The sequence below is a fragment of the Neodiprion virginianus genome, chromosome 1, assembly GCF_021901495.1.
Source record: "Neodiprion virginianus isolate iyNeoVirg1 chromosome 1, iyNeoVirg1.1, whole genome shotgun sequence".
Lineage (NCBI taxonomy): Eukaryota > Metazoa > Arthropoda > Insecta > Hymenoptera > Diprionidae > Neodiprion > Neodiprion virginianus.
This window is the reverse complement of record NC_060877.1, coordinates 37,883,889-37,908,920: the sequence shown is the minus strand read 5'-3', so window position 1 is coordinate 37,908,920 and position 25,032 is coordinate 37,883,889. Positions and strand designations below refer to the sequence as shown.

General features: G+C 40.6%; 4 protein-coding genes across 14 annotated transcripts; 1 reads left to right on the top strand and 3 right to left on the bottom strand.

Annotated features, from left to right (window-relative positions):
* Positions 1–17: 17 nt before the first annotated feature.
* On the bottom strand, positions 18–3,836 carry LOC124298799 (nucleoporin SEH1-A). Of its 2 annotated transcripts, XM_046751306.1 has the most exons (6): positions 3,551–3,836; positions 3,227–3,383; positions 2,889–3,150; positions 2,567–2,800; positions 2,168–2,458; positions 18–1,290 (listed from the first exon to the last, which is right to left on the bottom strand). In XM_046751306.1, the coding sequence occupies exons 1-6, from the start codon at positions 3,659–3,661 to the stop codon at positions 1,113–1,115; spliced, it is 1,233 nt and encodes a 410-aa protein (XP_046607262.1). In that variant the 5' UTR covers positions 3,662–3,836; the 3' UTR covers positions 18–1,112. The 2 variants fall into 2 exon arrangements, with proteins under 2 accessions (XP_046607262.1, XP_046607272.1); XM_046751316.1 differs by lacking the exon at positions 18–1,290 and having other exon boundaries at positions 1,601–2,458.
* A 1,176-nt stretch (positions 3,837–5,012) lies between these two features.
* Positions 5,013–10,234, top strand: LOC124298747 (anillin-like protein 1). Its single transcript, XM_046751170.1, has 6 exons — positions 5,013–5,207; positions 5,376–5,502; positions 5,756–7,569; positions 7,708–8,499; positions 8,589–8,956; positions 9,131–10,234. Exons 1-6 carry the CDS (start codon positions 5,178–5,180, stop codon positions 9,258–9,260), a joined length of 3,261 nt encoding a protein of 1,086 aa, XP_046607126.1. The 5' UTR covers positions 5,013–5,177; the 3' UTR covers positions 9,261–10,234.
* On the bottom strand, positions 9,833–15,410 carry LOC124298768 (glucose dehydrogenase [FAD, quinone]-like). Of its 6 annotated transcripts, none has more exons than XM_046751244.1 (8): positions 15,163–15,410; positions 13,524–14,189; positions 13,043–13,433; positions 12,745–12,873; positions 12,091–12,647; positions 11,364–11,826; positions 10,908–11,278; positions 9,833–10,608 (listed from the first exon to the last, which is right to left on the bottom strand). In XM_046751244.1, the coding sequence occupies exons 3-8, from the start codon at positions 13,287–13,289 to the stop codon at positions 10,489–10,491; spliced, it is 1,887 nt and encodes a 628-aa protein (XP_046607200.1). In that variant the 5' UTR covers positions 13,290–13,433; positions 13,524–14,189; positions 15,163–15,410; the 3' UTR covers positions 9,833–10,488. The 6 variants fall into 6 exon arrangements, with proteins under 6 accessions (XP_046607200.1, XP_046607192.1, XP_046607209.1 ...); XM_046751236.1 differs by having other exon boundaries at positions 13,524–14,165; XM_046751253.1 differs by having other exon boundaries at positions 13,524–14,098.
* Positions 15,411–18,069: 2,659 nt separating this feature from the next.
* Positions 18,070–23,025, bottom strand: LOC124298755 (glucose dehydrogenase [FAD, quinone]-like). 5 transcript variants are annotated; one of them, XM_046751191.1, is made up of 7 exons: positions 22,981–23,025; positions 21,514–21,834; positions 21,080–21,208; positions 20,445–21,001; positions 19,459–19,921; positions 18,989–19,359; positions 18,070–18,527 (listed from the first exon to the last, which is right to left on the bottom strand). In XM_046751191.1, the coding sequence occupies exons 2-7, from the start codon at positions 21,758–21,760 to the stop codon at positions 18,384–18,386; spliced, it is 1,911 nt and encodes a 636-aa protein (XP_046607147.1). In that variant the 5' UTR covers positions 21,761–21,834; positions 22,981–23,025; the 3' UTR covers positions 18,070–18,383. The 5 variants fall into 5 exon arrangements, with proteins under 5 accessions (XP_046607147.1, XP_046607178.1, XP_046607168.1 ...); XM_046751222.1 differs by lacking the exon at positions 21,514–21,834 and having other exon boundaries at positions 22,981–23,002; XM_046751212.1 differs by lacking the exons at positions 21,514–21,834; positions 22,981–23,025 and adding an exon at positions 22,059–22,568.
* Positions 23,026–25,032: the final 2,007 nt, after the last annotated feature.

Below are 25,032 nucleotides of genomic sequence, written 5' to 3'. Positions count from 1 at the left end.
TCACCAACGTTGTTTATACGGTATTTATTATACATAGGTCTATATTAATTGTGTATGCACTTCTCATCTCGAAGAAACTCAAGTTTCTGGAAGGATGGAAAATTTAACGACGCAGAACACGTGTACATAGGTATAGAAAATAAATAAATTGATAGCGTTTGAATAACTGCGTCATGTTCTTCGGCAATCCATTAAAAAGAAATTGAAATAAAAACAGAATCGGAAGGAACGAGAGACAATGACAAATATTTTCCTAACCGAGTATACCAAAGAAAATTTATTTTCATATTATAAGTACAACGCGAGTTTTTGAACAACATACCTATACATATACATAAGCATTTCTATACAAGAAAAGATATGAATTTAGTTGTTTTTGAATGGAAAAAATAAGTAACCGACTGAGTATAATATAATATCGCTGGAGCTAAATGAATAAAAAATGGGTTTAATTATACGTATTAGGTAAAAAAGTATCACCCAAAGGAACTAAAAGTTAATACCGTATGCGGTATACCCTAATGCTTATACGATATTTATACAGCTGCTAAAAGCCATTGAAAATATTTTGCTTTCCTTATTAATACTGCAATATTATACTTTGAACAAATACTTAACAAATATATCCTGCAGCGATCATTGTCTATCATATACATGTGAGTTATTCGATTGTAATCCTGTTATTTTGTATTGCCAGCGAATAAGAATTGTTCTGTTTCTTTTTTCTTTTTCTAAGCAACAAAAGTATAAAATTCCAATAAGTATAAATACACAGTCGTGTCTAATACTGTTTCAAAATGTCAAATATTAACGTACGAGTACGGTGAGTTAATCAAAAGATTATCGTTAGTATTATTTGTTTCAATAAAAATATTTCAAGTATAACGATTGTCTCATATCGTCGTAACCAAGTATGATATAATATCATTTTAAATATCACATTTATCCGAAGCTCTTAAGGCGACAGAAATCCAGTCTGCGTGTATAAATCAGTCGATAAATTAGTAAAATTTTACTAAAGTATAATTAATCTGCTCCGTTGTCAAATCGACCAATTAATTAGCAAACGTAGTAAGTTATCAATGACTCGCACGTAAGACACATTTAAAAATTTACTTCTTCGATTTTGGGCGTTCTATGATCGGAGGAGGGGGGAGTGACGGTTCGCTTGGATTTCCAAGCCATACAGACTTGCTGAAACGGCCTTTTATTACAGGGGCTTGCCACTTACTAGTCGATAATATTGTCGTCGTTGGTCTCTCCGCCGTAACCGTGGCTATAGATATATTCCTGAAACGACAAAAAGATACATCGAATTATGAAACGAATCATAAATGACGAAACTTTGAATTCTTCTTCTGAAATTTAAACTTCAAATGTGTAAGTTACCTACTTCGTCCAGATTTTAAGTGTTTGGTAACTTATCTTAAATTCGCAGATATGTAGAATTCATGGATTTAATTTACATTCAACGGTTATAATAAATGTTATCCCTCTCACCCGTTCCTAAATTTCGATGTAAGTAAATTTGGCCGTCTGTTTTAGGAAAAATAAAGAAATTGCAAGATGGGTTACAGGAGAAAATAAAAAGGTGCTCGGGTCTATAGGAATAATATTTATTAAAAACTGGGCTCACATTACAATACAAATATCGAATGCATTAAATGCTAAATAATTGTGATAAACTTACATGGCTCTAAAACTGAGAACGGACATTATGATCTGATGTAAAGGAACTTATTGACGTAAAGTGTAAAATGATATTTTTATATATCTCAAATAAATTAGATACTTTGGTGTAAAACTGTGCGTAAACAAGGGGAAGAGAAAAGAGACTTCTTCATTTTAATACAGAAGTGATTTAATCCAAACAGATAGTTTTTACGACGTATTGACTATTGATTTATTTCTTCAATTCTTTATGATCAAATCTGTTGCTAAAAAATTGATGAGGAGATACGAGAAAAAGAAAGGATGATTACGTAAAGCGGTGAAAATTTTAAGATCACAAATCGTTACTCGCCAATCTGTTCTCAATCGATCAAATGTGAGAGAAAAGTAATGATGTATAAATTATATTACATAATTCAAAACGGAATTATTAATCGTTCTCAATTAGTGCCATGGTACTTGATTAGGATGACTGATGGAACCCAGCTTGTAGTACCTTGTGGTGGATAGCGGCGCCTGAGTTCCTGAGATCGAGTGACTCGGAGGTGTTGCTATCTGTGGAATTTCGGCACTGTGAGCCGAGGTTCCATCTCCCTTCAAAACTGCTACACATTTCCAATTATTCACGTAATTATCTTTCCATAAACGAACGCAGCCGTCATCTCCTGAACTCGCTAATATGGTCCCCATTATGTTCCAGCACACTCGCCACACCGTACAATAGTGATCATCAAATTGGGCAGCAGTCGTAATTTCAAACCGAGACAAACCGCTTTGAGCCGCATCTCTGAGGAGAAAAAAGAACACTTGAGGAGCAATTTTTTTGAATTTTTCAATGCCAATCATCATGCGTTTTTCTTAAAAACGATTTCTTCCCACTTTTAGCGAAACTTACTGCATTGGTTTGAGCGTTACAATCCGTACATCTTTGGTGGCTATCGCTAAAGTGTGAAAACTACGTCCCAAGTTGGGTGCAAATGCAATATCGTGCACGGGGTCAACAACGTTGGATAATGTCTCTGTTTTTGTCCACCGTCTATTGTTTTCCGAGTATTCGTATATGAAGACCTTGCCGCCACTTGATGCATTCGAGTCGTCGCTGCCAACTGCGAGCATAGGTGGATGGAGCCTGAAAAAAAAGGAAAAACACTGAACTTCCCCTTATTTTTTAGGTGTTGAGTTCCAGCAATATTGAAGAAAATTTTGACTATATATACCGCGATAATGAAGGATTCCATGTTAAACAACTGCATGGAAGTTTACAGCTAATTTCATGCTGCAGAGTCCACTGGCTCAGGTTCATCACATCTGGTGCTTCGTAAATTCTGATTACTCCATCCGCGCTACAGGTCGCAAGGAGAAGACCGAGAGTCTTTGGCGCAAACTTAACATCTGTTACTGACGTCCGAGAGTCGACCAAGTTGGTCCGGCGCACCCAATGTCGCATCCCTCGTTCACCGGAGCCTGAACCTTCGCCAACTGAAATTTGATTCGTACAATCAATATAAATGCTCTGCTGCTTATCGTTTTCCAATTCAAGATCAGAAATTTATACCAATTTCTTCCCAGACCGCTGCAGTTCTATCAAATGAACACGTTGCCAAAACCTGACCAAACTCGGGATGCGCCCAGGTTACTTTCCACACAGATCCGCTGTGTGCTTTCCATGATGCTGTCAAGTGCCAGTTATCGTGTTCGTCCTCGTCCCAAACCTAAGAAAAAATCATAACAAAATGAAAGCGTGAACGGAAATACTGCTGTAATATCAATTTTGGCAAAGTGAAGGAGTAGAGAAGAAAATATGTGATTATCCGAATGAAGTTGAGAATATGCGTGAAATGAGCGAGAAATTCGAAATTCGGTTGGAAGCTCTACTCACTTTGACAAACTGGTCGCTGGAACATGTTGCCATGCGTTGGCCATAAAAATCGTAAGCTATGTCATGTATCAGGTCCTTGTGTTCGGCATTTATACTATGGGCTTCAAACATCTTCTACTCTATCATCAACAATCACTTGTATTTATTGTTAACAAACCACGCCGCTGTTTTTTCCGCCTCTGGCGTACTTGCGACTCTACTCCTATTCCAACGGAAAACTAGTTTTAAGATTACAGGTTATGATTTCGAATGAGGAAAACTTAGGTTAAGGTTGAGGTTAGGATCGTGATAGAATACGCCAAGTTGAGATAGGATACTTTCGCCTAGCTTCACGCGAATCAGTTACCCGCCCTTCATTTCAGAGATTTATACTTGCAGTTGCCTATATGCAGGCGCAACACAAAATTACACTTAAAATTTTTAAATGTAATTACTTAAAAAATTTGTTACTTCCATCTGAAACAATTTTTTAGCTCCACCAACAGCTCGATTCAAAGATAAACCAGAAATGAGTACTTGAAAAAACTTTCGAAGCTTTGTTAACCTCTTGTTTTCATCTATCGGCTAAATCGAATATTTAGTAGATTCCGATAAAACTGTTCATTCGGCTATTCTTACAAAACATACATTTCTCTGTTCACGTAATTGTCTTGAACAGTGGTTCAAGATTTTTCGGACCATTGATTCCAAAATTAAAGTAAGCCTTTTCAAATATAGGAGCAAAATGAAGATGGTTGATTCAATATGATGAATTGAAATGGAGTTTGTATTCATCGACGATGGAAAATATATTTTCAATTAGTTTGCTCCAACGTGTAAAATCAGTAAGTTGTATTGGCTCGATATTAACACTTAAACTCGTATTCCTTTGTAGTTCCAATATCACAATATCATATACGGACTAAAGAAAATAAACCAATAATTTATGACTAACATCGTAGTTCTGAATCATCATAACAAATGCACTTGTATAGAGACATGGAAAATTATTATGAATATAAATGCAAAATCAGGGAATTATCAGGCTAGTTGGTCAATTCGATTTTTCAAAGACTCCGAATCGAACCAGGGAAAGGTAATTAAATAATTTAATTCGAAAGTAACATTCACTAAAATTCATGTTACATACAGCGACTTGAGTATAATACGAGTTGTTCATAAATATTCCAAATAATTACTTCACACTGAGATTCGTTGAAAAAATACACGTTCACGTATGAATATCTGTATAACAAAAAAAATTTTTTCATTCATCGTTAAGAACTGATTCATTCTAAAAAGGTTTCACAAACTGCTACAGTCCATGTGTCATATTTCGCGGTCAGTGTTGCACAATAGTACCAGATCTACCTCTAACGCATGTTGACATACAGCAGCGTGTTTTGGTTATATCTACACGTAAGAGTGTACTCTTCGAATACCAATAAATGTATTTGAACTTGAGGGGATGACGGTTGACTCATGGGGCCTAGCGAGGTTATTTTCCTTATCTTCCTAGAGTATTTCGCTCGTGCAAATAAAACTACTCCGCTAACGTTGAGAGCTGCCGCATTTTCAAGACAATTTACCATTCTTTGGTGATCCTCGGTGAAGAGTGTTTCGCTGTTGCGTTGTTGTTTCGTCTGGGATGGATTCGACACAGGATCCGTTCACGCGGGTATGTAGAATCAAAAGTAACCGCACACTATCAAAGAGTAGTCCAAAGCCTAATGCTGAGACCGAAGGGTCATAGCAATCGCACGTCCTCGTTGAATTCGAATAAATCATGCTGGGCTCTTTCGAGATCGTTACGCCTAGTTATTTTCTAATCAAATATCGTTCTTAGCGCATGCTGCAACGCGCCAGCATGCGTCAATTTCGAGAGGAGAGCTTACATTGCAGTCCAGATCAACTGCAGAGAAAAATGAGTATTTTGCGAGCCATTAATGACAAGCCTGCAGTCAAGATCGGAGGTAGAAACATTTTTTCTTTTTTATTTTTTTATTCGCAGTTTTTGTACAATTTTCAATCAGAATTAATCACAAACTTCCTCACGCACTTCGCAGTTGTCAATTATGCTGTAAATGTGGAACCATGATTATGAAAATTAGTACGATGTGTAGATAACAGAGAAAATGAGCTTTTCTAAAAGTTGTTTATGGGAAAACTTGGGTACGCGCTAATAGTCCATAGTCCAAAAATGGTAATGCTGCCGTCTGTTTATAGATCGTGAAACGATCAGCCGGAGAAACACTGGCGAAAACAAGTTTGCTGATGACAAACCACGCATCCTGCGAAGAACGAGTGTGACGTTGAGTGACAGTTTGATACGCCAACGAGACCATCTTCCCATTTTTTATCCTATAAACCGATACAGTTCTTCGGATCTTACTGACCAGTCTAAATCTACGCCTGAGTACCAAAATCTTCGATATCACCAACGACGTGTGAACGGCAAGGTATCGCAGAGCAGTAGTATGGATAATGACAGTGGTGACAGTCAAGTATTCTCGAAAACTTCTAAAATTCAGAAGGATCAGAAGCGGATAAAAAGTAACAACACCGCACAGACGCCAGAAGCAGCTTGTTCGTATGTGGCTAAACCGCGCTGTAGAAAATTGCGAAAAAGAAAAGAAAACGAGATAGAAAGTGACTCGGTTTTATCGCAGACTTCCGACTCTACTTCTATAACTATGACTGAAAACTCAACCAAGGACAAGCCGCAATCGGCACCGACATATATAGAAGGGTTTAAACTTGGCAACGTGAAGTGGCGAGGACCGCTTCACGACGCTTATGCAACGAAAAATCTGGAACGAGAAAAGGCTGACGATTTTTCGGCCAAGAGTACCGATGATCGTGAAACAATCAAACGCCACTCGTCGTGCAGCAACTCCGAGGAACCTAAACTGTTGAAGACCCTAGAAAGGGAGATTTCGATACCACCCAAAATGACACCGGAACTGAGAACAATAGGCGACAGTAAACAGAAAGCAGTTAACGACGGAGTCGAAGGTTCACCCGCCAAGACTTCGGCAAATAAAAGACCGGATAAGTTATCGTTGGAAGTGACAATTGCAGGTAATTCGGCAGAGAAAAAATGTTCGACGAATCCTGAAGTTCTCCCTGACTCACCGACCACCCCTCTGACCGCTGAGATAAGACGCTTGAACGCCGATATCGGACAGCTAAAGTTTCATTCGGACTTTTACACTCCGGAGAACGACGCTGAGCTGTCACCTCCTGTTCGGCTTTACCCAAATTTGTCGAAGATTCCGTTCACGCCAACGGGATACACACCCAAAAAGCTTTACCGTTCACCCTACAGTCCTGAACAAGCGTGCGCGGCATCGTCGGCCAGTAAATCGACGAGCAGTAAAAATCGTCTTAACTTCAATGAAAATCCAACTTCAACCCCCAACGACGAGCCGCCGAATAATATTGCGAAACCAGCAACATCGAGCAGCGTTTCAGAGAGTGTAACGACGAACAGCGGTGGGCCGACATCGAATTTGGACAAGGAAGCCAAAACATCCGAGACGAAATGTGCCGAAAACAATAGAGATGTGAAGAAGAATGACGGGTTCAAACTGAATTTGGAATCGACTCGGAAGTCTTTACTCACCAACTTGTCAAAAATTATGGCGTCCGGTCCTCGTCATTCACAGAGTATCGCGTCCTCTTCTTCAACCACGGCACCGAATTCTCCCGAGGGTTTGGGAAGCCCACCGAACGCTTCGTCTCCGAAGGATAAGACCCTCAACTCCACAATTCCCTATGACGTTGACGATTTTTTGGCCGACGCGCTTGGAAATGAACTTTACAATACCACCATGACTTTCCCGCATTCCGAGGGGAACCAAAAAAGTTACTCAGAATTTTGCGCCAGTGACTTGATGTCCGCAGGAACCACGTCGGGACTGAACAATAACAGTTCCGCCGTGAGGAAGACGCAGACGACTGAATCTCCTCCTCCGTACACCAGCACTTTCAACAGGGGCATGACGATTTATAGATCGTTCACTCAGAGTATCAAAAACGTACGCTGAGCCTTCTGGCACACATTTAGTCCAATTTATCAATCACGATGTTCAGAACTTTTTGATACTACTGAGGCGTGTAAGCGTGATTCTCTATTTTATAATTCATATAATGGTTGATATGATGAACTGTTTCAGAAACTGCGACCTGGACTGAAGTCTCTGCCAAAAAATGCGACGAACGATGCCGTTACAACGGTGGAGATGAAAAGCGACGACCGGACGATACAAGCACTGTTTCAGGACGCAAGCATTCAACAGACGATAATGTACCAGGCTAATAAAGCACTGACCTTCTGCCACTCGATGAAGGAATTCTCGTCGAGTACCGAGCAGGTGGAATCGGAAAGGTCGCTCCTGGTCGCGGGCCTGAGGAAGGATGCTATCCTCGAGGAAATCAAACGGCGACAAAATTCGCAGCAAAACAATAACGTCGAGGAGCCTTGGGAGAGGGGGGAAGTTACGATAAAGAACTTCAGTCTACCCCTGAAGGAGGATATACTCGAGTTCGAGTGCAGAACCGGGGACTTTGTCCAGTGGTTCGTGATCGCCGTTTCCCAAGGACCAACCGTATGGGCGACCAGACCGATTTCCTGCCCTGTACAAAGTCCCAGGATTATATTCCCGGACTCATTTTTCATCGCTAACCTCCCCCCCAACTTCAAAATCACCATAAGGATCTACTGCTTGAAACTCCGCAGGACAACCTTTAATCACGACGACAAATATCACCTGAACAAAGCCGAAAGACAGGCGACGTGTCCCTCCCCAAAGAAGCTGATACTTAGGAGAAGTGACAGGTCTCTTTCACCGGGAAGACAGCGCCACATTGAGTCTGTTCCGATCAGAAACACCTCCTTCGTACTTTCAGGAATGGTGGAACTGTATCTGCACGATTTGAGCCTGACTTCGCCGTGGCCCTTGACTTCCGTAAGTATGAGCCATCAAGATGTGGTTTCCAAGCAATCATACTTCTGTAATTTTGCATCAGTCGACTGGCATGCACGGTGTGTTTTCAGTTATTAACAGGAAGCGTTCTCTACGGGACAATCGACCTGACGCTTTCCACGAAGCTCCAATTGTCGGTTTACCACGCTGGTTTTTTAACCCACGGTGACGAGGCCGGCGGTTTCGCGGCTTGGAACCGGAGATGGTGCGTCCTTCAGAATCAAACTCTGATGTTTTGGAACTATCCGTGTGACCAAGAAGAGAAGCAACCGCTGACTACCATCGATCTCAGCAATTGTACCTCACCCGAGATAAATGCCGTCGACAGATCGATGTGCGCCAAGCCGAGGACCTTGCTGATAGAAACCTTCAGAGAGAGGAACGTATCGGACAGAAATAGTATGTTACTCGAGTGCCGATTGTCCTGCACTGTGATTCGGTGAGTTATTACCTTCGTTTCTACTCTGGCTTTCGATCCAGGTGATGAAATTTCTTTATTGTATAACGTATAAATTAAACCCGCTGTGTGATTGAATTTGTCCAGTCCATCTGCGGCGGGTTAATATTTGTTTAATTTGAAAAAAAAAAACCACCATAACTATTCTATTTGCAGAAACTTGTTGTGCTGCGATACACTGAAAGATTTAAACCTATGGAAATCGAAGATTAATCGCGTTGTGTCGGCGTTGCGGGATTGGAACGTGAACCGCCGATTTCCTTACGAACAAGTCTCTGACCTGTGATTTCACGTTTTTTGGATTATGTGTTTCATTTGATGTCTATTATTTATGAACTACCATTTTAATCGTGTCTTTGTTCTTAATATTTTTGTAACAAACTTTTTGCGTGCGCCTGAACCAATTATTTCTGACGGGCATACAAACCTCTGTTACGCACAGCGTGTGTGTTTTAAATTTGATGGTACTATACCATGTATTGACTGATCACTTCATAAATGTGCGTATTATGTAAACATATTATATACTGACAAAACGCAAGAACTAAAATTCGGCACACAGCCCGAATTATAAATTCTTACGTAACTATAAATTATCGACTACATTTGTACAACTTTGAATCATACGAGTTGGTAGCTAAATTAAGTGTCATTTTGGATAAAGAATCCAATTTCTATGCACCATTAAACATCAATGAATATACAAAATGTTCTCTCGTTCAAAATATATTCAATGTGTGATTATCGCGTCTTAATTTAATATACAAACATCAGAAAGTGTTGTTATATTTATATGACAACATTTTATACATTTATAAGTCATGCTTTTTTAATATTGTACTTACATATCTGAATTGACGTTTGCAGATCGATGCTAACTGATTAAATGCGTTGAGAAATTACAAAAACTTTCAAAATATTATTACAGAATTTTACAACAGCCAATAATAAATGAATTCATAAATATCTGCACCAACTCGAAAAGATGAATGTTTCAGCTAACGATGAAAATTTCTATAGGTAATAGTAGTAGGAGAAAAGTGCAACTGATTATACTGGAGTTGAGTTGCTTATTTGATCAAAACTTGTTCTGCACACTGAACAACTTCTCCGATTTCTGAACGAAAGTTCGAAGTAACGAATGCAGCTACGTCACATATAGCCGATTTTACTCAACAAAATCGAAATTTCAGAGTGATAAAAAATATTTCCGAGTGCTCAGTAAGTGATTCTTGAATAAAATAAGAGTCAGTAGAATCAGCGCAAATTAAAAAATGTTCAAACATGATCTTGTTCTCTAGAAAAGAGTTCCACCCATTACCGAAACATGTTTCGTCGATATTGCACAGTGTTTGCCGAATCCCTTCCAATGAAGTGATAAAAGTTTTGTCATCTCTGAATGCACTCTACGTTACCGCAAGACAATTGGTCTTGAAGAGGCAATTTATCGTTCATTTAAAAAACAAAACGATTTCCGGTTACATTAACGGATGTCACTAACCACGCGATTACATTTATTTCGTAGGTACCACTCCCATTCTTGATTCTGAAGAGAGACCAGAACTTTCCTTGATGAATTCAGATACTCGCTCCCCGATCATCATTGTCGGTGACGCAGTATTTCCAGTAATTATCTGTAAACAAAATTATAAAGGTAGTTTGGACCGCCCAGGGACAAAAACACATTTTCTTACGACCACTGATGCAAGGTTCAGCGTAAAGGTTCTTACACATTGAGATCACAACATCGATAGTTACCTTTACAATGTAACCTCTGAACTGATACCAAAATGCACCTCGAACTACATACATTTACCACTTAAACAACTGAATATTTTTATAGCCTAACCTGTGATATCATGAACATACCTGATGAAAAAGGGATAATTATCGTACCAATGTAACAATTCGAAAGTTTTACCACAAAACCCACCTGAGGCATGATGGAAGTATCCGCAACGCGCAGTCCTTTGATGCCTCGAACTCGAAGCTTATGATCGACAACTGCCATTGCGTCATGCTTGGGGCCCATTTTACACGATCCGGTTCCATGACCTACGGGCTTTACAGCCTGGTGTAACGCACACTTCCAGTACTCAGTAGTGGCAAAAGTGTAATCTCTGCAAGCTTCGAGGATTGACATTGACAATGTCATATTATGGGATCTCAAAGTATTTGAATTGGTCAACTTGAGAACAATATTTATTCCTTCCAAAATACCAACGACATCGCTAGGTTCGCTCAAAAAGTTACCCCAGATCAGGGGGCTTTCAAAAGGATCGTTCGAGGCGAGACTAATTCGTCCTAAACCACCGGATGAAAGGATCAATATTATTGGAAGGTCATTGAAGATCTCCATGTGTCATTGTGTCATGCAGAATTTACATACCTCTGCTTTTCGGATGGAGATACAATGCCGACAAGGTTACAGTACGTCGCCCCGTGCTACGAAGAGCCCCAATTTCTCCCGGTGCACAGTCAGCTTGGTAACCAGCACTGAATATTTGGATGTCAGGATAGTCAGGGGTTGTTGCTGTGGAAGCTATATGAGCGATCGCCCCGGCTATGCCATAACTGGACAATGGGCCGGTCTGAAAGGCGAGGTACTCAGCAGCAACAGCCCAATCGTTGTCGTACACATCGTTCTCGTTGATAGTAAAGCTAAGCATGAAGTACGGGTGGTCGTGGTAATTGCTACCAACGCCGGGCAAGTCCTTGACTACTGTTATACCCATGGACTCGAGGTGTTCCTTGGGCCCAATGCCCGAGAGAAGTAGAATGTGAGGTGATTTGACATTTCCAGCGCTTAGAATCACTTCTCGCAATGCACGAACCGTCTTGAACTCATCATTCTAAATCAAATTATAACATTCTGCATTTAACATAAAATTCTGTCAAAATAAGGGATATTTGTGCATGTAGTGTTCAAACTACAATGGAGCCACCTTTGCCCTCTTGATTCTATCTAACAGTGAATTAGAAAGTCTGTGAAGCCCAGTGATTTGGAACATTTGGGTAGACTTTACGGTGCTCCATTTGCTCCATCATACATGACTTGTTGTGAGCCCTACAATCTCGACATGGGACATGTGAAATAGAAGTCACCCCATTGTTACCTTAAAGTACTCGACGCCGACTGCCTTTCCATCCTCGATTATTACTCTTGTGACAGTGGTGTTCAAGGAAATGTGCAGATTCTCACGGTTCCTGATAGGCCGTAGGTACGATGTGGCACTGCTACGTCTAACTCCATTTTTAGAAGTGGTTTGTACTATTGCAAAACCAGTAGTCTCGTCTCCGTTGAGATCTTCACTGACGCCAAATCCTGCCTCTTCCGCTGCTCTGAGTATAGAATCGGTAAATGGAGGTTGATAACGAGATCTTTCGACGAAAAGCGGACCCCCCGTGGCGTGCCAGAATCTTCCAACTCTATCAATTTCACCGTTATCCTCCGCCTTGAGAAAGAAAGGTTTCACTTCATCCCAAGTCCAGCCCTCATTACCCATAGCAGCCCAATTGTTGTAGTCCGTTGGATTGCCCCTCAAATATATCATCCCGTTGTGCACCGTACATCCACCGAGAGCTTTCGCCGCGGCGTACTTACAAGAAGCGTTCGTTGAGAGACACGCGTGACTTTCATTCGTCGTTAGATATCCCCATTCTAAACTGGATCCTTGTAAAAAGCAGAGATTTGACTAGCGTTCATCATATGAGTTCAATAACACCGTTATAAATTAAACAAATTAGTCTTTCTCTCTAAGATCTACAACCTTCTATATCAGTGGTAAAACTTGGAATTTGTGCAGATGCGGGTTCATCATCACCAGCTTCGAGAAGTAAAACTTTCCAATGGGAAATTTCACTCAATCTTGCAGCCACCACAGAACCTGCCGCACCACCTAAAGTAAGGCTGTTCTTTAATTCTCAGAGTGACCAGTGAACTTACAGTGTATAAGATATAATTGACATTATCTCCATATTCGAAAAAATCTCTCAAGTGCCCAGGAACGCTCTAGTCAATGAAAAAATCCTCTTTGCAACTACTGACATCCATCGCTTAATACTTACCGCCGACTACGATGTAGTCATACTCGGGATCTGGTGTCTCGATGGGCGTCACGCGTTCGCATATTCCCGATATTTTTTCGTTCTTTCGTATGGCTGAGTCCAGAAAAGACATCAACATGCCGGATTCACCGCACATGTCTACCAGAGTGGGACCTGGTAGCTGCCTCTCGTTACATGTTTGTGCCAAAGTTAGGTGATGAGTCATCGTTACAGATAACAATAAGATAAGTTGAACATTCATATGCATCTCGAATATTAGCCGTTATTGATATCAATTATATATTTCCTTGTCACAGCGTTTTTTCTGACGATCAACAATCAACTGGAATCGCAGTTAAAGTCGTGATAGGAGTTCTTCTGTCGAAACTCGCTTGTCCTATGAATGTCTACACTGTTAACAAAGATCTTAAATTTAAAACAAATCCACAACGCAAATTCAAATGACATTTCCAAATTAGGTATATGAAATGATCATTCATACCCTTGTACAACTAAATTAATACTCGGATATCAAGTATACTGCGTCGTATTCCTCAGTCTGAAAACAACCGCGCAATAGAGCGGGCGTATAAAAAATCGCGCTCCGCAGATTTCGAGTACCGGTTTCTCTACCTCCGTGGTTCCTGCACTCCGGGTCCGCTTCCTGGTGCAACTCGAGTTCCAGGACAAGCGCTCCGTAGTTTCTATGCTCCAGGTTCTCTACCTGGTGAAACTTGACTTCCACGACAAGCGCTGTGTAGTTTCTGCGCTCAAGGTTCACTATCTGGTGAAACTTAACTTCTAGGACAAGCGCTGTGTAGTTTCTGCGCTCCAGGTCCGCTACCTGATGAAACTCCACTTCCACGACAATCGCTCCGTCGTTTTGGCTGTCCAGGTCCTTTGCCTTGTGGATTTCGACCTCCAGGACTAGCGCTTCGTAGTTACTGCACTTGAGGTCCGCTACTTGATGAAACTCGACTTCACGGACTAGCGGACTAACATTTATCACCCATTAAACAATCTTCAAGCATCGAGAGCGTGAAGTATCTGGTAAGTCTCGTATCATCTGGTAAAACACTGACAACGAGTAAGCGAGCGCACGAGCACAAAAACCAGTTACACTAGGCATCCGACCCCGAGCGAGCTTTAGCGAACGCGGGTTTTAAAGCTGGTTCAATATTAAAAAACGAGTTAAAAACGAGTTAAAGAATTTTACAAACACGTAATGCAATAATATTGATAACCATATAATATTCTTATGTGGTAGGAACATGCATCGCAAACAGTAGTGTAGAAAATTTTGAACCCCAATAAATTGATTGTTAATGGAAGAATTTGGGAAAGAATTACAGACACAAGTATCACGAAAGTGTCACGCAGTATGTTAATTGTATGGTACGGTCTCCGACAATAGCAAGACAAATTGATATTAAGTTTCACAACTTTTCATCGAAACGAATTCGGCGGTGAAGTAAATTTAATATACAACCCTGAATTGATATCCACAGACTGAGAGAAATTTTTAGTTCAGGTTAGCGCTCAATCTTTAACTATTTTCATTTTTTACCACAATCGAAAAATACAGTTCTAGGTACAAAATAAAAATTAGTTTTCTAGCTGTTACCGGAAAGTCTAGTATCCGATACTGTTCTTTCTCATTACGATCACTGTTACTAGATTTTCTTGTAACTGTTGCGAAAATTTAATGCTTGTGCAACAATGAATTGATGTTGAAGTCTTACTTAACTAAAAAAGTACAGTAAACCGAACAAACTAATTTTGCGTTGCAATTACCAAAAAGGGATCGACAATAGCGCAAAATGTTTACGTGTACCACGTTTTTCGTAATACCAACAATATTCGAACAATTTTTTTAACGATACCTATTTTACTGAATTTTTCTAGCTACTAAAACAAATGAAATTTTTCTCAGTGCACTTTGTATTGATTTTCCTATACTTGCAGCTTGAAATTCCCTTACATACATCTGATTGACAAAGTACACTTGCGTAATAATATCACCACGCGATGAATTTATTATTAAAACACACTCCTTTGATTCTCATTATCACAGACTGTATCTGGAAAAATGCTTTCAACAAATGTATATTAAATTTCAAACAGATTCTTCAACAGCTTACCGCAATTTTTATAATTTCATGGACGAAGTCTTGAAATGGACTGATTGTCGCCCTGTCGATAATCTTATGACGTGGTGTTATTGGCGGTAAATTGTACGATAGTTCAATATTGTTATTACAAGATAAATGCCACGTCGTGGTTTATTCAGGTACATGCAGCTTCTATTCTAAACGATGCATCATGGTTGTCAAAGTGTATTTTTTCAAGTCCCTCGCCGTGTCGCCTGTATCTCTGAAATATGTATCTGTAACATGTGAACGAACGGAATTTTTTCTTGCAATTAAGTAAAGAGCTTGGGATTGTTCACCAAGTTTATGTACTATAGGAATAAATATCTGCATCACAGATATATTGTCCAATTATTACAAATAAGGTCGTTTGATTCGCGATACTTATGACTTGTGAACAGAAATGGCGTAAAACCAGTGACCAAAACCGATGAAAAATAGACGCATCTATTTCGTATACAGTACTTCTATGAAACTTGATTATCTCAAGATGTTTTGTCATTTTACAATATATGTTAGGAAAAAAAATCTCTCAAGAAAACTCTCACCTCTTTGCGATTACCGATGGCAATTGGCATCTTGGCATCAGTTAAAATCTTCCAAGCAAGATCTGCATGAATACCGTTGTCAATAATACTAAAGTTCTCAAAATTTCTCGACCTAGTTATTCAGGTTTATCTTATTTGTCGCTTAACTTACCGGTGACTACGATGTAGCCGTACTCGCATAAACCCGATATTTCTTTCATTTTTTCGTATGAATGTATCCAGGAGAGACATGAACATGACGAAAGTCGAAGCACTGCACATGGCTAAGTTGATAAGTTGAAATCTCAAGTTTATTTCAAGTATCAGCCGTTATGGACTTACGTTACATTCTTTCCTGTCACACCGTTACTTCGATCTCAGGATTCCATGTTTATTCACATCGAGCCGATATCACAATAACAGTCGTAATCACAATTTTTTTTTGGCCATACTCGATTATCTTGCTTATCTCTACTGTAATATTTTGAATTTCATAGAAGAACTGTTGAAATGGACTGAGCCTGTTGTTTTATTATTTTACGATATAGTGTTATTGGTTGTAGCTTATCACGGTCTAATATTGTTATTACGACACTGTTAGTTCCCCATCGGTGCTTATTTAGGTATTGCGACTGCCATTAAAGAATATACATCCCGATTGACAGAGCAGTTTTTTCAAGTCAAATGTCGCAGCCGTGTCGACTACAGATATGTTTGGCGTATAAACCCATTGTGAACGAACGGTATGTTTTTTCCTAAATAAGTAATCAGCTGGATATTGTAGAATAAGTCTTCGCAATGAACAAGACAAATATTTGCTCTAGAGGAAAATCGTTCTGTATGCGATTTGTAATGCTATACACATTTTTATCACCTTTGATCTCGGATTATGGGCTGTAACGTGGTATGTCTGACGATCGTTACAAACAGCTCGCCGAATCCCAAGCGGAACCCAAAAGGAGAGATTTCGGGATGTTACACCAAAATGTGTAGTAACGGCGAATCCATCAACCAACGAGCGACTCCCAGACAGTGGACAGCAAAAATTGCGCGGGTTAAAATTCAATAATTTCCTAATCGGTGAACCAATAAAAACTGGGCAAGCCCGCAAATATAACAGCGCCCGTGTTTCGAATTTTATAACTCGTCACACGAGTCCTGACGATTGCCGAAGTGAGACGTTCACCTGATGACGAACGAGAAATGTAATAAAGTTGAGAGCGATTAGCGGAAGTATGGAGAGGGACGAATGTTGGAAACGGCGAATTTTCCGCTGTTACGAGAAACGAATGTCCGACAACGGCGCCGCGGCGTGGAGGACTTCCTCGTGTGGTTGAGTTACGGTAATCGGTAATTTTAATCTCGCGAACGTATTTCGAGAGAAATACAATAGCAGCGTGCCAATCGGGCATGGTTGGCCATTTTTGAGTTATAGTATCGGAGAGTGCTCGATATTCGTTTGCCGATCTCTGTGCTTGGTGGTAGTAGCTTGAGTTTTGGGATGAAACGCAGGGTCAATTTCATTTAGCAGAAGATTGCAGAGACGAGTCACCGTTTCAGATCGAGTCAATTGCATTGTTCGTTGCGTACAGTTAAATCCCACTATGCTCGGTCGAGTCATGACGGTATGTTTTTGCAGCGACGAGAGTATGTCGCGTATTAAAATTTCGAGTGGGTTACGTTTATTTGGAGTTGAGCTGGAGATAAATACTTGTGGCATTGCTTGCGACATTGCGAGTCGAACGATTCCTTAAGATTTTATTTTTATTTTTTGTTAATTTTAGCACGTTACTTATTGAGACCCCGTTCGATGTGACTAGCGTATTTATTTAGGTATAAGATTCAAATTAGTTGTGTCAAGCGCATCCAGTTAGTTAAAGGCTTTTAATTTGTGGTGATTAGCGCAGCAATTTAAGCCTTGGCACGATCGCAGTTAGCGTTTTTCAGGAGCATTATTCTTAGTTCTTTTTTTTTATCATTTTGTTTCTCTCGTTACTAATTGTCCTTTTTGTTTCGTTGTTGGTAATGTATTTTGAAACGCAAGAAGTAAATTAAATTTGTAATTTATACAAGTATGACTGGGGGCTCCACCTCTGCGTGCTTCGCGCCTCACTTTTGATGGTGGCGTAGGAAAACCACAAAACGGACGACTAAGATGTGTTAAACTACGGAGCGCAGGATCTAGAAACCGGAAACCCTGAAGCTGGCCACGAAGTTGGTTCGGTAAAATGGAAAATCTAAGTGTTTAAAAACCAATACTTATTCATGCTACTTAGTAAAGTAAACTTTGTGCTACTTGAAAAAAGTTAAATACCAATTACCTATTGTTAAAATAGCTTAATTCATGCTACTTAAGGAAGCTGATCCCATAATGTTCATTTTATTTATTTTTTTTCAATAGTGGTGTTACCGGAGATTTTATGGCTAACCACCTGTTCTACAAAGCGCATTATTCGAGAGACGACAATGCTGTATTAAATCAGCAGGAAAATCATTTGAATCATTATGAAAGTGTCCGAAATCCGTGGTACGTTTATTCCGTCCATGAATGGTGGTATAAGATCAACGGTTTGTAATCTCATCCACGGTTTTAATATCTTCAATCCTGAGTTGCAGATCAACGTTACAGATTTTAGGATACATCCAGTTTCACTTTCCTCAAAAAGCAACGTTTTCCAGTCACATTTATGCACCTGACCAATCACGCAAGTACATTTGCTTCGTAGGAGGAACTTCCATTCTGTCTAAGTGATCGGAATCTTTCTTGATGAAGTCTGCAGCTCGTTCCCCTATCATCATTGTTGGTGTGCCAGTATTCCCTGAAACAATCTGTAAACAAGGAAATAAAGGTACTTTTCACCACTTAAGAGTTGAAAAACATTTTCCAGTTACTACTGAAGCAGCCCTCGCCGAAAAAAATTCTCAACTTGGATGTAAATTCGCATCCTCAACTTTTTTCTTATGGTAATTCAGCATTATCTATGAGTTGGGGGTTCGAAGTTACACTGAAGTTGAGGTTTTTTCCGAACGGAAAGGTCCAGCGAAAATGTTCTCGGACGTTTACATAACAACATCAATAGTTGTGTTGACGTTGTGATATTTGAGCTGATATCTAACTGCCCAGCCAACTTTGTCCCTTGCCATTTGAACAACTGAATATTTTTATAGCCTGCCCTTTCATTGGATGAACAAACTAAATTAATCGTGTAAAGAGAAACTGATTTCCGATGGTAAAAAGGGACGATTATCATATCGGTGTAAGGATTGAAACATTTTGTCACGAAACTCACCTCAGGCATGATCGAAGTATCCGCAACGCGCAATCCTTTGATGCCTCGAACTCGAAGCTTATGATCGACAACTGCCATTGCGTCATGCTTGGGGCCCATCTTGCAGGATCCGCTTCCATGAGGTAAGTCTATTCTACCCCACCGTAGCATACACTTCCAATACTCGGCGGTGGCAAAAGTGTAACTACTGCAGGGTTCGAGGGCCGTTACTGATAACGTCATATTGTAGGCTCTCATTGCGTCCGTATTGGTCAACTTGATAGCACTATTTATGGCTTCTACAAGGATATCAAGATCACTGGGTTCGCTCAAGATGTTACTCCAGATCAGGGGTTGTTCAAAAGGATCGTTCGAAGCCAGACTGATTCGTCCTAAAACACCGGATACAGAGATCGGTATTATCTGTACTTTGATGTTGAAGAACCATTGTGAAACAACATGTGCCTATTCGTTGCACAGTATTCGTGTACCTCTGCTTTTCGGATGAAGTAAAACTGACGCCAAGTCTACACTGCGCTCCCCTGTACTGCGAAGAGCACCGATTTCACCGGGCGCGCAGGCGGCGTCGTAACCAATGTTATATATTTGCATGTCTGGATAGTCAGGCGTTGTTTTGCTGGAAGCTAGCTGAGCGACTATCCCGGTTATTCCATGACCAGACAATGGGCCAGTCTGAAAGGCGAGGTACTCGGTAGCAGCTGCCCAGTTGTTCTCGTAGGTGTCAGGGTCATTGATGGTAAAGTTGAGCATGAAGAACACGTGGTCGTGGTAATTGCTGCCAACACCAGGCAAATCTTTGACAACTGCGATGCCCATTGACTCGAGGTGTTCCTGGGGCCCAATGCCAGAGAGAAGTAGAATGTGAGGCGATTTGATATTTCCGGCGCTGAGAATCACTTCTCGCGATGTACGAACTATCTTGAACTCACCATTCTGTAAGAAATTATCAAGTTTTCTTCTCAATTATCAATTACTACAGTTATTGATGATACTGTTAAAATAAGGGTCACACAAGCGGATAGTGCGACACGCTACAATCGGGTCATTATTTCGCCACTGCTTTTACCTAACGGTCCAGTTGTTGGACTTTTGGGTGATTGTGACACTCGGATATGACGTATTTTTACTGTGTATAGATATCAATGGTTGTTGCATGAAAAAAATCCCATGTTGTCCTTTTGTGAAATAATTTTTCAACTAGTTTTTCGGCTCGAGTGACCAAATTAGCTCACCGACGCCCACTTTGAACTCAGATTTATGTTCAACAGGCCGTCATACGCAAGAGCTATAGGCTCTCAACCCCAGCATAAAATACCTTTTTTGCGGGCCTGTGTCATCAGCCCTACAATGCTACTACGTAAGAGCAATGATAGAAGCACGCGTGAATGAAGACTCACAATCGGTACTCGAATATCTGTGAGTACGATGTGTAAGGTGTAAGTAAGATGATCGTTACCTTAAAGTACTCGACGCCGACTGCCTTCCCGTCCTCGATTATTACTCTTGTGACAGTCGAGTTCAGGGAAACGTGTAGATTCTCACGGTTCCTGCTGGGCCGTAGATACGATGCGGCGCTGCTACGTCTGACTCCATTTTTAGTAGTGCTTTGTACCATTCCAAAACCACTCAACACGTCTCCGTTGAAATCTTGACTAATGCGAAATCCTGCCTGTTCAGCTGCTTTAAGCATAGCATTGGCAAAAGGAGGTTCATAGGGAAATCTCTCAACGGATAGTGGACCCCCCGTGGCGTGCCAGAATCTTCCAACTCTATCAATTTCACCGTTATCCTCCGCCTTGAGAAAGAAAGGTTTCACTTCATCCCATGTCCAGCCCTCATTACCCATAGCGGCCCAATTGTTGTAATCCGTTGGATTGCCCCTCAAATATACCATCCCGTTGTGCACCGTACATCCACCGAGAACTCTCGCCGCGGCGTACGGACAAGAACCATTCGTTGAGAGGCAGGCGTAACTTTCGTTACTACTTTGGTATCCCCAGCTCAAATTGGAACCTTACATGAAGCAGAGATTCGATTGATTTTCGTAACGCCGATATAAATTTAATTCATTAGTCTTTCTCTTATACGTACCAGCTATAGTTTCGGCCATGCTCGGAATTTGTGCAGCTGCAGGTTCGTCATCACCAGCTTCGAGAAGTAAAACTTTCCAGTGGGAAATCTCGCTCAGTCTGGCGGCTACCACAGAACCTGCCGCACCACCTGAAACAAGAACCTGAAGCTTTGAACATCTTGCATATCCAGAACTTACCACTTTCTTGTTCTCAGGGTGTTTTGTAACTTTACAATGAATTAAATATGATTTACATGATCTGCGCAGTCCAAGAAATCTTTCAACTGTTCTCGGACCGCCTAGTCGATAAAGAAATTCTCTTCGCGCCTGCTAATAAAAATATCAGTTTGAATTTTCCAAGCAAGTCCGCGATTGTTGTTTTTCAACGTTGCTAACGTGTCTAAAATTTCTCGTACAAGTTACTTACATTTAACTACCATCACTTAAAACTTACCGCCAACTACGATGTAGTCATACTCGGGATCTGGTGTCTCGATGGGCGTCACGCGTTCGCATATTCCCGATATTTTTTCGTTCTTTCGTATGGCTGAGTCTAGAAAAGACATCAACGTGCCGGATTCACCGCACATGTCTACTAGAGTGGGACCTGGTAGTTGCCTCTCGTTGCACGTTTGTGCCAAAGTTAGGTGATGAGTCATAGTTACAGATAGCAATACGATAATTTGCAAATTGATATGCATCTTGAATGTCAGCCGTTATTGACATCAATTATATATTTCCTTATCGCAGCGTTTCTCTGACGATCAACAATAAACTGTAATCACGGTAAAAGTCGTAATTGGAGTTTTTCTGACAAAACTCGCTTATCTTATGAATCCCTTGAACAAACTGACCGCCACCCTGTCATTTTATAAGTATCGTATGATATACTGTTATTGGTGACATGTGTGACGATACAATATTGATATTAGTGCTCGTTTCGTGTCATGCCGGTGTTTATTCAGATTTTTCCGGCAGCTATTAAAAAATATACATTACTGTAGATGGAGTGGATTTTCTCAGGTCAAATGTGCCAGCCGTCTCCTCTAAATGCTTATTGTATAAATCTAATCATGTGCACGAACGACATGTCTTCTCGTAAATAAGTAAGTAGGTGGAGATTGTACAGACGTTTCAATTCATTCTGACCCCTTCGATATCCCTAGTGATTTTACGACTCACGGTTTTGGATGAACACTGTTGGCACTATCCGCCGCCCACTTCAGGCCATGCCGCGAGCGGAAAAATGAGATGCCCGACCGGAAGTGTCAACGGTGCTCATCCAGACCCGTGGCGCGTAAAATCACTAGGGATATCGAAGGTGTCAGAATCAATCGAAGTGTCTGTACAATCTCCAGCTGCTCATTTATTTACGCGAAGACATGCCATGCCGTTCATACACAATATTAGTTCTACGCACTAAACATTGAGAGAACACGCCTGGCGCATTTGACTTGAAAAAATCCACTCTTTCAACGGTGATCAAATTGACAAACAACTCATAGACTGTTGATTAAAGCTATAACTGAAAAATAGGATGGAGTGACAATGTACAGGTAATAAAATACAAAACATAACCATAAGCACATACCAACTGAACGCAAATTAGATATTTAAGTATAAACATTCAACCAAATTAAGTGACAGTGCATTTACAATTTCATCTCAGACAACTCACACCATAAATAGTAACAATTAGCAAATTCAGATTACTGTCAACGCTCGAGACACTAGTTTCAACAATACCGTAAATATTATATTAATCTTGGGATTTCCTGATTATTCACATTGAGCCGAAATTACGATGAAAGTCTTATTCGCCATTTTTTTTATTTTTTTTATTTTTTGTATAGACTCGCTTGCTTGTGAATCTCTACCGTAATATTTCCAATTTCGTAGACAACTCTTAAAATGGACTCACCCTATTATTTTATCATCTAATATTGTTATTACGATACTGTTAGTTCCACGTCGGTGCTTATTCTGGTATTGTGACTGCCATTGAAGAATATATACATCCAGGTCGACAGACCAGTTTTTTCAAGTCAAATGTCTCAGCTGTGTCGACGACAGGTATGTTTGACGTAAAACCTACTGTGAATGAACGGCATATTTTCTCGTGAATAAGTAAATAGCTGGATGTTGTAGAATAAGTCTACGCACTGAACAAGACAGATATTTGCTCTGGAGAAAAATCGCTCTGTAAGGGATTCGTAATGCCATACACATTTTTATTACCTTCGATCTCGAATTATGGATTCTAACGTGGCGTTTCTGATGATCGTTACAAACAGCTCTCCGAATCCCAAGCGGAACCCAAAAGTAGAGATTTCGGGATGTTACACCAAAATGTGTAGTAACGGCGAATCCATCAGCCAACGAGCGACTCCCAGACAGTGGACAGCAAAAATTGCGCGGGTTAAAATTCAATAATTTCCTAATCGGTGAACCAATAAAAACTGGGCAATCTCGCAAATATAACAGCGCCCGTGTTTCGAATTTTATAACTCGTCACTCGAGTCCTGACGATTGCCGAAGTGAGACGTTCACCTGATGACGAACGAGAAATGTAATAAAGTTGAGAGCGACTAGCGGAAGTATGGAGAGGGACGAATGTTGGAAACGGCGGATTTTCCGCTGTTACGAGAAACGAATGTCCGACAACGGCGCCGCGGCGTGGAGGACTTCCTCGTGTGGTTGAGTTACGGTAATCGGTAATTTTAATCTCTCGAACGTATTTCGAGAGAAATACAATAGCAGCGTGCCAATCGGGCACGGTTGGCCATTTTTGAGTTAAAGTATCGGAGAGTGCTCGACATTCGTTTGCCGATCTCTGTGCTTGGTGGTAGTAGCTTGAGTTTTGCGATGAAACGTAGGGTCAATTTTATTTAGCAGAAGATTGCAGAGACGAGTCACCGTTTCAGATCGAGTCAATTGCGTTGTTCGTTGCGTACAGTTAAATCCCACTATGCTCGGTCGAGTCACGCCGGTATGTTTTTGCAGCGTCGAGAATATCTCGCGTATTAAAATTTCGAGTGGATTACGTTTATTTGGAGTTGAGCTGGAGATAAATACTTGTGGCATTGCTTGCGACATTGCGAGTCGAATGATTCCTTAAGATTTTATTTTTATTTTTTGTTAATTTTAGCGCGTTAATTATTAGGACCCTGTTTCGCGCGACTAACGAAAACCATAAAGCGCAGGACATCGATGCGCAAAACTACGGAGCCCAGGACCTAAAACCGACAATTCTAAAAGATGCCCTAAACTACAAAGTTGCTTATGTAAGGAAAATTATGTGGAAAACCTGAACGCATAAAATCCTAAACTTACATAACGCTACTTGAAAAACATATTGTTGCAGGACTCTTTGTTGTTCTGCTTTTTTTTCTATCTCTTACAATAACTCAATGACAAAATAATACAGCAAAGAAAAATTGTCTAATTATTACGGTCAAGGACATATAATTCACAGAACTTATGACCTGTAAACAGAAACGAAATAAGACCGTTGAACAAAATCAATGAGAAATAGACATATCTATTTACTCTACAGTACTTCTATGAAACTTGATTCCCCGCTGACTGAAACAACCCGGATTTCATGGGTAACCACCTGTTATACAGAGTTCATTACTCGAGGAACGACAATCATACATCATACATAGTATTAAAGTATTAAAGTTCGAAACCAAAGTTTGGATGTTCGGATGTTCAGAAAGTGACGTCACCCAAAATTTTTTTCTCCTGACGTCATCCACCTATACAGACGAAAATCAGCTAGCCGAATTCCTCAGTCTGGAAACAATCGCGCAGTAGAGCGGACGTATCAGAATCGTGCTCCGCAGATTTCGAGTACCGGGTTCTCTAACACCGTGGTTCTTGCACTCCGGGTCCGCTTCCTGGTGGATCTCGACCCCCAGGACAAGCGCTCCATGGTTTTGGCTGTCCAGGTCCTTGACCTGGTGACTTT

Excerpts from the sequence above, each read along its gene's own strand:
- LOC124298747 (XM_046751170.1), top strand. The coding sequence starts at position 5,178 with ATGGATTCGACACAGGATCCGTTCACGCGG. Across the intron at positions 8,500-8,588 it reads CGCCGTGGCCCTTGACTTCC|TTATTAACAGGAAGCGTTCT; the intron begins GTAAGTATGAGC and ends GTGTGTTTTCAG. Across the intron at positions 8,957-9,130 it reads TTGTCCTGCACTGTGATTCG|AAACTTGTTGTGCTGCGATA; the intron begins GTGAGTTATTAC and ends TTCTATTTGCAG.
- LOC124298755 (XM_046751191.1), bottom strand. The coding sequence starts at position 21,760 with ATGCATATCAATTTGCAAATTATCGTATTGCTATCTGTAACTATGACT. Across the intron at positions 21,002-21,079 it reads CATGGCCGAAACTATAGCTG|GTTCCAATTTGAGCTGGGGA; the intron begins GTACGTATAAGA and ends GCTTCATGTAAG. Across the intron at positions 19,922-20,444 it reads TCGGCGTCGAGTACTTTAAG|AATGGTGAGTTCAAGATAGT; the intron begins GTAACGATCATC and ends AATTTCTTACAG.
- LOC124298768 (XM_046751244.1), bottom strand. The coding sequence starts at position 13,289 with ATGCATATGAATGTTCAACTTATCTTATTGTTATCTGTAACGATGACT. Across the intron at positions 12,874-13,042 it reads TGACTACATCGTAGTCGGCG|GTGGTGCGGCAGGTTCTGTG; the intron begins GTAAGTATTAAG and ends GCCTTACTTTAG. Across the intron at positions 12,648-12,744 it reads TTTTACCACTGATATAGAAG|GATCCAGTTTAGAATGGGGA; the intron begins GTTGTAGATCTT and ends GCTTTTTACAAG.
- LOC124298799 (XM_046751306.1), bottom strand. The coding sequence starts at position 3,661 with ATGTTTGAAGCCCATAGTATAAATGCCGAACACAAGGACCTGATACAT. Across the intron at positions 3,151-3,226 it reads AGCGGTCTGGGAAGAAATTG|TTGGCGAAGGTTCAGGCTCC; the intron begins GTATAAATTTCT and ends ATCAAATTTCAG. Across the intron at positions 2,459-2,566 it reads GTAACGCTCAAACCAATGCA|AGATGCGGCTCAAAGCGGTT; the intron begins GTAAGTTTCGCT and ends TTTTCTCCTCAG.